The sequence below is a fragment of the Adiantum capillus-veneris genome, chromosome 20 (genome assembly GCF_014529385.1).
Source record: "Adiantum capillus-veneris isolate H3 chromosome 20, ASM1452938v2, whole genome shotgun sequence".
Classification (NCBI taxonomy): Eukaryota; Viridiplantae; Streptophyta; class Polypodiopsida; order Polypodiales; family Pteridaceae; genus Adiantum; species Adiantum capillus-veneris.
Window position 1 is genome coordinate 114,535,943 of NC_140950.1, and position 13,245 is coordinate 114,549,187.

The 13,245-nt window shown below is 45.5% G+C and overlaps 1 protein-coding gene across 2 annotated transcripts in view; it reads left to right on the forward strand.

Annotated features, from left to right (window-relative positions):
* The window catches only part of LOC147433125 (SMAD/FHA domain-containing protein), a 102,599-nt gene that overhangs the window by 42,802 nt on the left and 46,552 nt on the right, over window positions 1–13,245 (forward strand). The window contains exons 1-2 of one of the 2 annotated variants that reach the window (XM_086492809.1): window positions 12,437–12,544; window positions 13,045–13,135. The exons of the other annotated variant lie outside the window; for it this stretch is intronic. Coding sequence (XP_086348935.1) covers window positions 12,437–12,544; window positions 13,045–13,135 — 199 coding nt within the window. Of the gene's footprint in view, window positions 1–12,436; window positions 12,545–13,044; window positions 13,136–13,245 lie in introns of those variants that run through there. 2 annotated transcript variants of the gene reach the window in all.

A 13,245-nucleotide genomic window follows, 5' to 3' on the forward strand; every position in this document is an offset into this window, starting at 1 on the left:
ATTTAAGTAGCAGCAGGGTATTGACTTTGATGAGATCTTTTCTCCGGTTGTCAAGATGACTACTCTGTGGTGTGTACTTGCGTTGGTTGCTAAAGACGACATGGAAGTTGACCAGATGGATGTCAAGACGGCGTTCTTGCATGGTGATCTTCAAGAAGAAGTTTATTTGCAACAGCTAGAAGGTTTTGTTGAGAAGGGCAACGAAGACTTAGTGTGTCAGTTAGAAAAGACTCTTTATGGTCTAAAACAGTCATCAAGGGAGTGGTATCGTAAATTCTACTCGTTCATGCTCTCTCAAGGCTACAAACGTAGCAATATGGACCATTGCCTCTACACTAAGCGAGCTAACGATGGTAGTTTGCCGATTTTGGTCGTGTATGTGGATGATATGTTAATTGCCGGGAAATGCAAAAGGATGAGATTTCAGCCTTGAAGTCAGAGTTACATGCAAACTTTGAAATGAAAGACATGGGTGAAGCAAGCCATATCCTTGGCATGCGCATTAAGCGCGACAGATGCAAGAAATTGGTCTATTTATCTCAATCTGAGTACATTGCTAAAGTGCTCAAGCGTTTCAATATGGAGAAGGGGAAGGCATTGAGTACTTCATTGCCTCCATATTCAAACTTTCTAAAAATGATTGTCCTAAGTCTGAAGAGTAAAAGCCTGAAATGGCACAAGTGTCTTATTCATCTGTAGTTGGGAGTTTGATGTATGCTATGATTGCTACACGTCCTAATATTTCTTTTGTAGTGGGAGTTGTTAGCAGATATATGTCAAATCCAGGCAAGAAACATTGGGAGGCAGTGAAAGGGGTTATGCGATATTTGAATGGTACAAAAGACATGTGCATTTGCTTTGGAAGAAAGGAAGGATGTGTAACTGGTTATGCGGATGCAGATTTGCAGGAGACTTGGACAAGAGAAGGTCCACTTCAGGCTATGTTTTTGAATTCATTGGAGGTGCAGTTTCATGGCGATCTCGTTTGCAAGATTGTGTTACCTTGTCTACTACAGAGGCTGAATATTTTGCAGCTTTAGAAGCTTGCAAGGAAGCTATATGGCTTGGTCGGCTGGTGGGAGACTTGGGAATCAATGTTGAGATGCATGTGTTACATTGTGATAGCCAAAGTGCTATACAATTGGCAAAGAATCTAGTGTTTCATGCAAAGACAAAGCATGTGGATGTGAAGTATCACTTCATTCGTGAGGTGCTTGAGAACAAGAGATTGCAGCTTGCCAAGATTCACACCACTGAAAACCCTGCTGATCTTCTAACAAAGGGCTTACCTTCAGAGCGGTTTGCACATTGTTGGGCACTCATGGGCATTGGGTAGATGATCATGGTCATTGTCTACCTGTATTGTATATATATATATATATATATATATATACATACATTGTCACCCCAGCTTAAAGGCACATTGTCCTTTAAGTGGGAGGTTGTTGGGGTGGTAAAGCCCAATGCGCCGCGCCTCAGTGTTGGGCGGCCGGAGACTACCGGGAACTATGTCACAAAGTGATGACGTGGCGGACAGCAGAAACCCTAATTTCTGCCAGAAACCCTAAAATTCCTGCAAACCCTAATTTTTGCCAAAAACCCTAAATTCCGGAAATCGCGGAGGCGGATTATTAATTTATTATTTTTTTTTGGGAAAATGATGAGCGACGCGAATTTTGCTTTTGCTTTTTTTTTATTAAAAAAAAAGAGAAAAGACTCTCTAAGAGAGAGAGAGAACTGATGCTTTTGATTTTAAAAGCTTTTGGGGCTCTGCTTTTGGGCATCCCTTGTAACCTTTAAATTAGTGGTGAGGGCCTCACTTCTCAGAGCATCTGGACGCAGAGTCTGAGAGTGAAACCCTAACCGCTCTCTTGTACTTTGATGATTGATTAATACAAAAAGAAATACCGAAAGGGGCGCCAGTCTTTGGGGCCAATATCTCTAGGCACGGAACTCCGCCGGGCCAGTGCAAATCTATTGTGATCTGTGAATTGTTTTGAAGTGGTTATTTGGTGCTGTCGCGGTTGATTCTTGACTTGGAGTGTCCAAGTTTGTTACAGTGGTATCAGAGCACGGCCGATTTCTCTTCTACGGGAAATCCGATCCCCGAATTTTTTTTCCGCGGCACCTATGGCTTCAGGCAATGATCAGTCGACTCCCTCTGCATCTGGAGATACGGGCTGGGATCACAACGAAGATTCAGGCAGAGAGTATGGCCCGCCTCGGCCTACTCAGGCGGAGCAAAGGGAGATGGAGCATCGTCAATTGATTGGTGATGCAACAAAGATGATGCTCAATTTTGCCAAGGACCCGAAGATGGCAAAATATATGAATCAGACCTCTTTGGAAGAGGTACAGACAGAGTGGCAGAGAACCACAACACCACTCCCGAAACCCGCTCTCAAGAAACCTTCTGCCTCCAAGAAATATACGGAGAAGGAACTGGAGAACGTGGTTGATGCACGGATTGCTCAGCTTTTCGACGTGCAAAAGAAAGGCAAAAAGCACGGCAAAAAGCAGAACAAAGGTACTGACTTCCCGGGATATTTGGGTCGTCAATCGACATTCGACAAAGCAAAGAAACGGAAGAAGCGTGTTCGATTTGAAGGAGTACCCAGTTCTTCTTCTTCTTCTTCTGACAGTTCTTCTAGCTCCTCGGATTAGAGCGAAGAAGACAGAAAAAAAGCAAAAAGCGAAGCAAGAAGCAACGCTTTGGAAAGGGCAAGAGAAAGGCAAAGAAGGCTAAATCTCGCCCAGAGACTCACAATTCTAGTGAGGACTCGTCTACAGACAGCTCAGGTTCCGATGACGGAAAGTTTTATGCGAACAAGAAGAATTTTTTTTTACAAAGCCAACCAGTATGACTTTCTCGAAGATAAAAGCAAGAAAGTCAGAGAGTTTAAGGAAGGTGGCCACTCGATCAAGTTTGATACTTTTCAGGCTACTCAGATGCTTCGAAGGCTTTGTCTTTTATACAACAGTTTGACATCGCTTTCGCGGGAGGACGCTATTCAGAGCACTCCAAGATTCGGAGAGCTGCCTCTTACTTTGAGGGGAATGCTCGTACTTGGTGGTCCACGCTTCTATTAAGCAAGACTGTGCCGGTTACATGGCTGAAATTCAAGAGGCTTTTTATTTCTTCTTGGTTGACTCAAGAGTTTGAGCGAGATATACGAGCTGCTTGGAACCATCTCCGGATGACCAAGAGCGATACAGTGAATTCTTATTGTGAAAGATTCTGGAGCTCTTTTCTACCCGCCTCTTCATTCAAGAAGATCTCGTTCAGAGAACAAATTGAGCGGTTTACCTTGGGTCTACCTACAGAGATCCGAGATCACTGCTTGGAACAGAAGTCAGCTTCTATTCAGGAGTTGATGAGTCATGCGAAGCGGGGCTTTGCCATTCACTCTGGCAGTCTGACCTACCCCACAGATGAGGCCATGACACAACGAGCCAAACAGACTTCTGGGAATGAAAGTAGAATGAAAAAGAGCAACCCAGAGAAAAAAAAAGGATGCACGACCCAAGCTTACTCCTGAGGAGAGAGCTCGCTTCATCAGAGAGGGGAAGTGCTTTGGATGCGGGAAACATGGACATATTTCCGCAAAGTGCCCTGATAAGGCACAGAAAGAACAGAATGATAAAGACGACGACAGGTCTGAGAGTTCGAGAGCAGCTGAGGAATGTGGTAGAAAAGGCAGATAGAAAAGCAGAACTGGTACCACATGGCGTGGGACTTGCACCGAATCAAATGAATGAAAGTACAAACTTTGCCGTTTTTTTTTGGGGCAAAGTGAAGGATCAAGAAGCTCTTTTGAAGGAATTGGCAACCTTCGTTTGCAATGACAGGGGTGTTCAGGGCACGTGAGTGACGTTCTACTCGGGATCCCTTGGTACCACAAGAACTACGCCGTGGTTGACTACCGGGCCGAGAAAGCGACTTTGATAAATGAAGGGCTTAGAGATTGTACTTGATGAACTTCAGTTTTCTTACTCATTCTTTTGGGAGAACTGAACCATGGATAAAAGTTGAATATGTTTTGACCTGAAGAAAAGAACGCCAAGATTTTTTTTCTCCACGCTCATGCCGATTGCTTTTGAGAGGGCCTGAAGATCATACCATTGATCTGATATCTGGAAGCACACCACCGAATCGGCCACCTTATTGTGTGAGCCGAGTACAGAATGAAAAGATTATGAACTCAGTGAAAGACCTCTTGGAAAAGGGTCTTGTCCAGCTTAGTACTTCACCGTATTGCTCTCCAGTGTTGTTGATTTTGAAGAAAGACAGATCTTGGAGAATGTGCATCGATTATAGCACTCTCAACGAAATCACCATCAAGAACAGATTTCCGATTCCTAGGATCGATGATATACTCGACAGGTTACAGGGATCCTCGTGCTTTAGCAGGATTGACTTGAAGAGTGGATATCATCAGATCAGGATAGCGCCAGGAGATGTCTACAAGACAGCTTTTCGGACGACTTTTGGGTTATTTGAGTTTTTGGTGATGCCTTTTGGCTTAACCAATGCTCCTGCGACATTTAACCGGATGATGGACAAGATTTTTCGAGAGTACAGGCTATTTGTTGGCACTTTCTTTGACGACATCATTGTTTTCTCGAAGAATGAGGCAGAACACAGAGATCATCTGCTTCAAGTCTTTTAGGCATTATGAGATCACACGCTAGTGATTAATGCAAAGAAAAGTGAATTTTTTTCCTACCATGGATACACTTTTTGGGACACATTGTGTCAGCAACACAACAGGAGTGCAAATGGACCCGGCCAAGATAGAGACTATCCGTGATTGGCCCGATTTGAGGAATGTCCATGAAGTTAGAAGCTTCTTGGGACTGTGTTCGTACTACAGGCGGTTCATACGAAAGTTTGCAGAGGTTGCTTCCCCTTTGCATATCTTGACACAGAAAGGAGTACCTTTTTCGTAGGGACCCACAGAGGTGACTGCCTTTCAGACATTGAAAGAGAAATTGACTACGGGACCTATTTTGACTTTGCCGGACTTGCAGAAGTCATTCGAAGTATATTGTGATGCTTGTGGTCGTAGTCTGAATGCGGTCTTGATGCAAGAAGGCCATGTCATAGCTTACGAGAGCCGTTTGTTCTCTAGGCCGGAGATGACAGCACAGATTTATGAGAAAGAGCTTTTGGCGGTTATCCATGCTCTTACTCAGTGGCGGCATTACCTACTCGGAGCGGATTTTATTGTCTTTACAGACCATCAGAGTTTGCGCTACTTCTTGTCACAGAAGCAGCTTTCGGAAAAGCAGATGCGGTGGGCGAACATCTTGTCACAGTTCCACTTCCAGATTGTCCATGTGCAGGGACAGAAGAATGTGGTGGCAGATGCTTTGTCTCGGAAATCGTTGGTTCTGGCTATTTCCGCGATAAATCATAGGAGCTTCGAGGATATGGTCGATGAGTATGCCACAGATACAGGTTTTGCAGATATTTTCACACGGATACGGGATGGGGAGACAGTAGCTGGATACACCCTTCGGGAAGGCTACTTGATGAAAAAGACTATGTTGTGCGTTACACAGCCGTTGAGGGAAAAGGTTATGACTGATTGCCACTGTCCACCTTTTACGGGTCACCGCGGCATTGCTACCACCATGAAAGGGGTAGAGAGAGATTTCTTTTGGCGGAGACTGAAGAAGGATGTGGAAGAGTTTGTGCGCAGTTGCTTGGTATGCCAGAAGGTCAAGTTTGACAGGCATAAAGCACAGGGATTGTTACAGCCTTTACCCATACCCACCCGCCCCTGGGAAAGTATTGAAATGGATTTCATTTTTTTTGATCTCCCGAGAATACAGAATGATCACGATGATTTTCCGATTACATGGCACGCCTGAGACGATTGTCTCCGACAGAGACCCCAGATTTATGAGTTTGTTTTGGAAGGCAATTTGGGAGAACATTGGCACGCGGTTGCAGTTCTCGTCATCGTTCCACTTGCAGACTGACGGGCAATCTGAGATTGCCAATTCAGTGATTTTAGATTTATTGAAGTCTTGTATCTCGCATCAGAAGACTCAATGGGAAAAGAACTTACCTTTGGTGGAATTTGCCTACAATAACACGATACACTCTTCGACGGGGAAGACGCCATGAGAGATTGTTGAAACTGCTGCGAAGGTTCCATCCTTCCTAAGCATGAAAGATTAGAAATTTGAAGCGGATGAATATTCGCGAGATTTGGATACGGCTTTTGCCAAGGTTCGCGAGACTTTACAGAAGTCTCAAGAACGGCAGAAAAAGGCAGCGGATCGCCATCGTCGCGACTGGAAACTGAAGGAGGATGATTGGGTGCTCTTACTTTTGAGAAGGCACGCCTAAGAAAGAAAAAGGGAAAGGAGAGGCTTTTTCCAAAGCTTAGTATGTGATACTACGGACCTTTCCAGATTACTGACAAGATAAATGATGTCTCCTTCCGATTGAAACTGCTAGATACTTGGAGGATTCATAATGCATTGCATGTGAGTCTCTTGAACCCTGTTAAGGGTGATGTGCCTGATGATGGGGAGCCTGATGAGCAACCCAAAGTGGAAGAAAACGAGGAGATCCTTGTTCCTGAACAGATTTTGGCACATAATGATACGAAGAAAGGTAAAGTCTGAAGGCGGTTCTTGGTTAAGTTCAAGAACTTTCCTGCATTTGATGCGAAGTGGATGGAGGAGGAGGACCTAGCAGATACTCCTCGGATTGTGAAACTTTACCTCGATGTTTTGGTTTAGCATAGTCTACTCCAAACGGAACCCAGAAACTCAGCTTGGCCGAAGATTTGGTGCAGTGGGATGGACAAGAGGGGAGTTACTCCACTCCTTTGTCAACAGATGCCTCGATTTTGATACTAAAGTCACTGATGTCTCTTTGAGCTTCAGGGATACTGAGAGCTGACAGTATTCTGCTGGATGACTTTATGAAATGGAATTCCTGATTATGATACTGATTTGTTCTTGACTTCTTGTGAGTGCAGGAACTGATAGCCGAAATGACTGCAGCATTTTGGTCTGATTGATCTCGAATAGACATGGTTGCAATAGGGGTTAGTCAATCGGACATCGATGAGGTCCCGATTGGACCTAGATGTGATTGCTAGCTACATTGCCGATAAATCATGGTCTAAGATCCGAATGAATGTTGAATGTCATGTGATGTCCTGTGATGTCTGGTGATGTCCTGTGATGTCGTGTGATGTGACTGTCGATTTTGTACATGTGCTAGATGTGTGTTCCTAGTACGTAGGTACTAACAGTCAGTGTCTGCTAAGACGGTTTATGGCTTTTGTCGGTTTTGCAGGCGTAATCGCGGTCGATTACAATGCTTTCAAGAGGGGGGTATGTCACAAAGTGATGACGTGGCGGACAGCAGAAACCCTAATTTCTGCCAGAAACCCTAAAATTCCTGCAAACCCTAATTTTTGCCAAAAACCCTAAATTCCGGAAATCGCGGAGGCGGATTATTAATTTTTTTTTTTTTTTTTTTTTTTTGGGAAAATGATGAGCGACGCGAATTTTGCTTTTGCTTTTTTTTTATTAAAAAAAAAGAGAAAAGACTCTCTAAGAGAGAGAGAGAACTGATGCTTTTGATTTTAAAAGCTTTTGGGGCTCTGCTTTTGGGCATCCCTTGTAACCTTTAAATTAGTGGTGAGGGCCTCACTTCTCAGAGCATCTGGACGCAGAGTCTGAGAGTGAAACCCTAACCGCTCTCTTGTACTTTGATGATTGATTAATACAAAAAGAAATACCGAAAGGGGCGCCAGTCTTTGGGGCCAATATCTCTAGGCACGGAACTCTGCCGGGCCAGTGCAAATCTATTGTGATCTGTGAATTGTTTTGAAGTGGTTATTTGGTGCTGTCGCGGTTGATTCTTGACTTGGAGTGTCCAAGTTTGTTACAAACTAACACTGACCATTCATTCTACATAAAAGAATAAGGACTCATAACCCTAACACTATTGTGTTTGGAGTCCACCCAAACCTGTGTCTCCTCTCTTCTCCATTGCTGCACACACACACACACACACACACACACACACACATGCTCTCGCACGCGCTCTTCAGATATCATGTCAAAGTGCAGCTAAAGACGTGGTGACAAGGGAACACGTGGTGGAGTGAGAGAACAAGGGGGGAGAGAGAGAGAGAGAGAGAGAGAGAGAGAGAGAGAGAGAGAGAGAGAGAGAGAGAGAGAGAGAGAGAGAGAGAGAGAGAGAGAGAGAGAGAGAGAGATGTCTGCAGATTATTTTGAGACATTGTTCACTGCTGATGTATGCACTACTGAGGTTTTACTTGCCCGTGAGCAGATCTGGCATCACATGCGACACCGTTGTACAGACAATATGACAGAGATCTTGTTGGCACCCTTCACACTTGTAGAGCTCCATACTGCTATAGAGTCTTGATCCATCCTCCTGTCCAGGAGAGATGGCCTCACTAGAGCTTTCTTTTTGACATATTGGGATGTATTGCATATACCACTGCTTCGCGGTTGTCAGGACATCTTTGCATCAGGATATATGCATCCGGATCTTTGTTCAGGTCTCATATCTCTTATTCCGAACGGGGGTGACACCACTCAGCTCCGATAGTGGAGACCTATTACCCTACTCCCTTCGGTCTATAAGATATTAGCGTTACTGATCAGCCATCGCTTGCGGCCGTTCTTACCAGATATTATTCATACTTCTCAGATAGGCTTTGTCATGGATCGATGCATCCTGGATAATATCTTCACTTTTTATGAGGCAGTAGAGTGGGCCAGATCATCTTCTGAGCCTCTCGCTTTTTTCATCCTTGACTTCGAGAAAGCATACGATCGTGTTGAGTAGGACTTTCTCGAAGGATCTTTAGCCAGGATGGGTTTCCCTTCGAGATGGATCTCATGCATTTCCGCTCTCTTCAGGACTGCTAGCAGTGCTATTACTATTGGTGGCCGTGTCAATCGCAGTTTTGCGCTTCCTCGATCTGTCTGTCAGGGATGTCCTCTAGCAGCATATTTGTATCTGTTTGTAGGAGAGACTATGTCTGACTTTCTTCGTGCTCAGAGACATGCATTTCGTGGCTTCACCATGCCAGTACCTACAGCTCTAGACCTTAGCGATCAGTAGTTTGCTGATGACACTATGCTCATGTTACGCTATTTGCTAGCTGCTCTTGATGCCATGCGGGAGGCCCTAGAGGTTTTTTGCATTGCTAGTGGTGCATGCATTAACTGACATAAATCCTATGGGTTACTGGTTGGCAGTGATGACATACCTACTTGGGGGGTAGCTGATGGTTTCACATGGCTGCAGTCGGGTCAGACATGCAGATATCTGGGCTTTCAGGTTGGATTCGATGTTACCTCACAGCAGCAGTTTGCACCCGTACTACAGTCTATTCGCAGGAAGCTATGCCATTGGTCTTCACACCATGTGTTGTTGGCTGGCCGTGCATTGGTCGCCAACCAGGTCATTCTGGCTACAGTATGGTATACGGCCTCTTGTTGGATGTTACATTCTGGTGTGATAGCTCAGCTCCGCCAACTAGTGCGGAACTTTTTATGGAGTGGCACAGATGGGACTACTGATACTCGTGCTCGAGTTCGCTGGTCCACGATTATTCGTCCTAGGTCAGAGGGAGGCCTTGGCATTATTGATCTAGAGTTACCGAGCCGTGCCCTTCTTACCAAGCTTATTGTTCGGGGTCTTTTTCTCGGCCAAGAACCTTGGAAGATGCTTCTTCAGGCCGCTCTTTGCACAGTGACTCCACGACTCGGCACTAGAGATGGTCATACTTGGCATACAGGGTATCGTTTTCTCTTTACGGATGCCCCATTGTCCATCACCACCCTCTCACCCTTCATCCGATCGCTCCTTCAGATTTGGGTTTCCATGCGTCGGGCTATCATACGCTCACCTCCCTCATGTCGTGAGGAGATTGAGCGCCAACCTCTCATTTGGAATGCTGCAGTTCTTGATTCTTCGGTTAATCCACCCCGTCAGCTTGGAGAGAGGACTCACATTGATTGGGCTGCTTGGGACACTGGCCCTGCTGCCTCTATGTGGTTGTTTCATGAGACACGTATGCTGGATGCTGATTTTGTGGCAGAACATTATGACATTGGTCGCGGGGTGACAGACAGACTGCTTGAGATTGATTCCGCCGTTCCTTCACAGTGGGATGCAGTCATGTGAGGCACGGTTCATATGCCTCCCCATTGTGGTTGGGAAGGCCTCTTTGCTCAGAGCACTCTCTTATTAGTTCGTTTAGACACCATGCTGTTCACAGTTGATACTGACCAGTCTCAGGGGATTCATGCTAGATTGACATATGATGCCACCTCTCTGCACCTTGTCTTCCCCGGCGCTCGATGGGAGGCCATCAGGGTAGTTGGCTCCCGCAGGAAGCGTCGTTGTGTTGACCCCCGTTTCGCTTCCGCTGATGCTGCACTTTGGAGGCTTTGGGTGTGGGAGGGTCGTGCCCTATCTCAGCTTTATTGGGACCCAGGAGAGTGGCATTGGCCTCACTCTGACCCCACCGGTGCACCTGTATCCTTCTTTGAGTACACTGTCAGGATTGGACGGTTAGCATTGATGACACAGCAACCAGAGCAGCCCACTCGTATGCGTTTCTGGTTACATTCAGGCCTCTCCCATGCCTATCTGCAGCAGTTTTGGTCCGCCATCTGGGATTTACATGCGGCTCGTCGTATTTCTTTTTTCATGTGGATGATTGCACATGCGGGACTTCCAGTTGGGACTTGGCTAGCGACTATGGGTCATGATCCGTTATGTACTCGCTGTCCTTTGCGACTACTTGAGTCACCTGCACACTGTCTTTGGTCATGCTCAACTTCCCATGTAGTGTGGCTTGCAGTTTGCTTTCTACTTAGCAGAGCAGGTGTTCAGCATGGATTTCTTACTTGGGGATCTGTCTCATGGTTGATGCCGATGCCCGGCCCGCATCTTTTCTACGAGGGCTCAGACACAGATCCAGCCTTTATGCTTACCTCGACTGGTTATCGGCGAGGGACTTTGGCTATGCTACCACAGATTGCTTGGCAGGGGGATTCTCAGACACGTGATGAAGTTTTTTCAGTCATCACTAGTATTACACTATGGAATGTTTGGAGAGCTCGTTGTCTCCACATTCTAAGTGCGGCTCCACAGCTCCTTCAGGATACCCTCACTGCCATTTGGCTGGACATCATTCACACCCTGATTTGGCAGTGGGATTCTTCCTCAGGTACATCTCGAGCAGCCGAGGCTCGCCGATTTGCCTTCCTTCGGCGTTGGGCCCGATCCCCACTCTTCTTCACACTTACAGGTGACCAGATTACGTGGCATTATGCCCTCCTCGGTGGTTTCTCCTCCACTCATCACACCGACCACCATGAGATTGTTCTAGTCGAGTTGTCACTATAGTGGCTCTCCTCCTTACATTCAGCTTGTACACCCCACGTGATAGGCTATTTTGGCATCCGCTGGGGATTATATTGTACTCAATAATATACAGCCCTTACTTTTTCCCAAAAAAGAGAGAGAGAGAGAGAGAGAGAGAGAGAGAGAGAGAGAGAGAGAGAGAGAGAGAGACTTGCGGGGGCAAACTCTGCTATCACAAGAGGGACTATAAGGGTCACAACTTAATTTCTACAAGAATCCCATCCCCCCCCCACCCCCCCCCAACCCCCCAATATAGGAAAGTAACAATAATACCCAACCCACATCTCAATAGCCTATGTCAAATAAATGGGAATCTGGGCTTATCTTGGATACATCTAGGTATATGTCAAATAAATGGGAATATGAAGAGTCAAAAACGTAAAAATAGGTCATATCAGACAAATATGGGAAAAATAACCCCATGATGCCTAGACTCTAGAAAACCCTTACAAGGCCGGGCATCGCCACAAAGAAGCCCTCACTCACAAGATCTAGATGGGAAAACCCAAGAGATAACCTCCAAAACTCTTAACAGCATTTGGGTTGGAGCTCTGCTCTCTCTACCAGACAGTTTGCTAAGAATATCTTTTTGCAGGCCCCATAGTTTCCTCCACTATCGTCGTGGAGTTAGGCTCCTAGCTTTGGATTATAGGACCCTTCTCCAGCAAGTAGATTGTCTTCTACAATGGCCGACACCTCCTTGATAACTCGAGTTCAGTGCTCTTGATGGTTTCTCCTCTTCATCTCACTCAACAGATTTCTTGGTGGTTCCATTTCAATGTGGAAATGTACGTAGTGTACGGCATGGTTAAGGTACGTACGGAACGTACTTCCGTATTGAACCACCTTTCAGGTACGTAATGGGTACGTACCATTTGTAAAAAAACCATATCATATTGAAATTAAGTTCACAAACCTTTCAAAACTTAGACTCACATACAAATTAACATTACAATGCACACACATGAGGAATGGAGAGGAGAACAAATGCTCAGAGAGAACGGGGGTCGCAAAGAGTACGCACAACGTAGGAAGAAAGAGTGGAAGGAGCATAGGGGAGAGTGGAGCTTACCTTTCTACATGGGAAAGTCTCAGGTAGAAGCCTCTATGTGACTGTCTGTGAAGGTCTTTGCACAAATCTGTTCTCTGGAAATCGTAACAGGTGCGCCCGAAAGTTTTAAGCCTTGGCACACACTTCAATAAAGCCTAGACCACACAAAAGGGCTCCCCAAAACTGTCCGCCGAAATCCGTACGCTCAGCATTGATTTCCCCCAAATTTTTTCAAGATGGCCGTATGGTACCATACTGTACGTACGTACGGTACCGTATGGTTGTACCGTACTGAATGGTTCCGTACGTACATATGGATGCAACCTTGTGCCATTTTGGGTGCCACATCATCATGTCATAGCCAGCTGGCTTCTTGGTGACTGCAGGGGTAATCCATGCTACTTGTTTTCGACTTATATGGTTGTATTGCCATTGGAAGCTTGGAAGTCCAATGTTTTCTCTGTTGGTTAAATGTTGTGCAAGTTGCATTTGTCTCTTGTTATTTATGCACTCAGCATAGCTTCAAGCATTTTCTCGTTTTTAGGTGCTTTCAAACTTCGTGTTTCCAGGTTTTCTTGGAGGACCCATTTGCCTCTATTTTGGTTGCGGGTTCCTTGTTTTGCCAGCCTCTGCAAGTAAATCTGTATCTGCATATGTACAAAGAAGTATTATCTTGATACGATGAATGAGTACATGCTTTTGTTCCATAGATCAAGTAATGACGGGAAGTATTTCACATATTCAT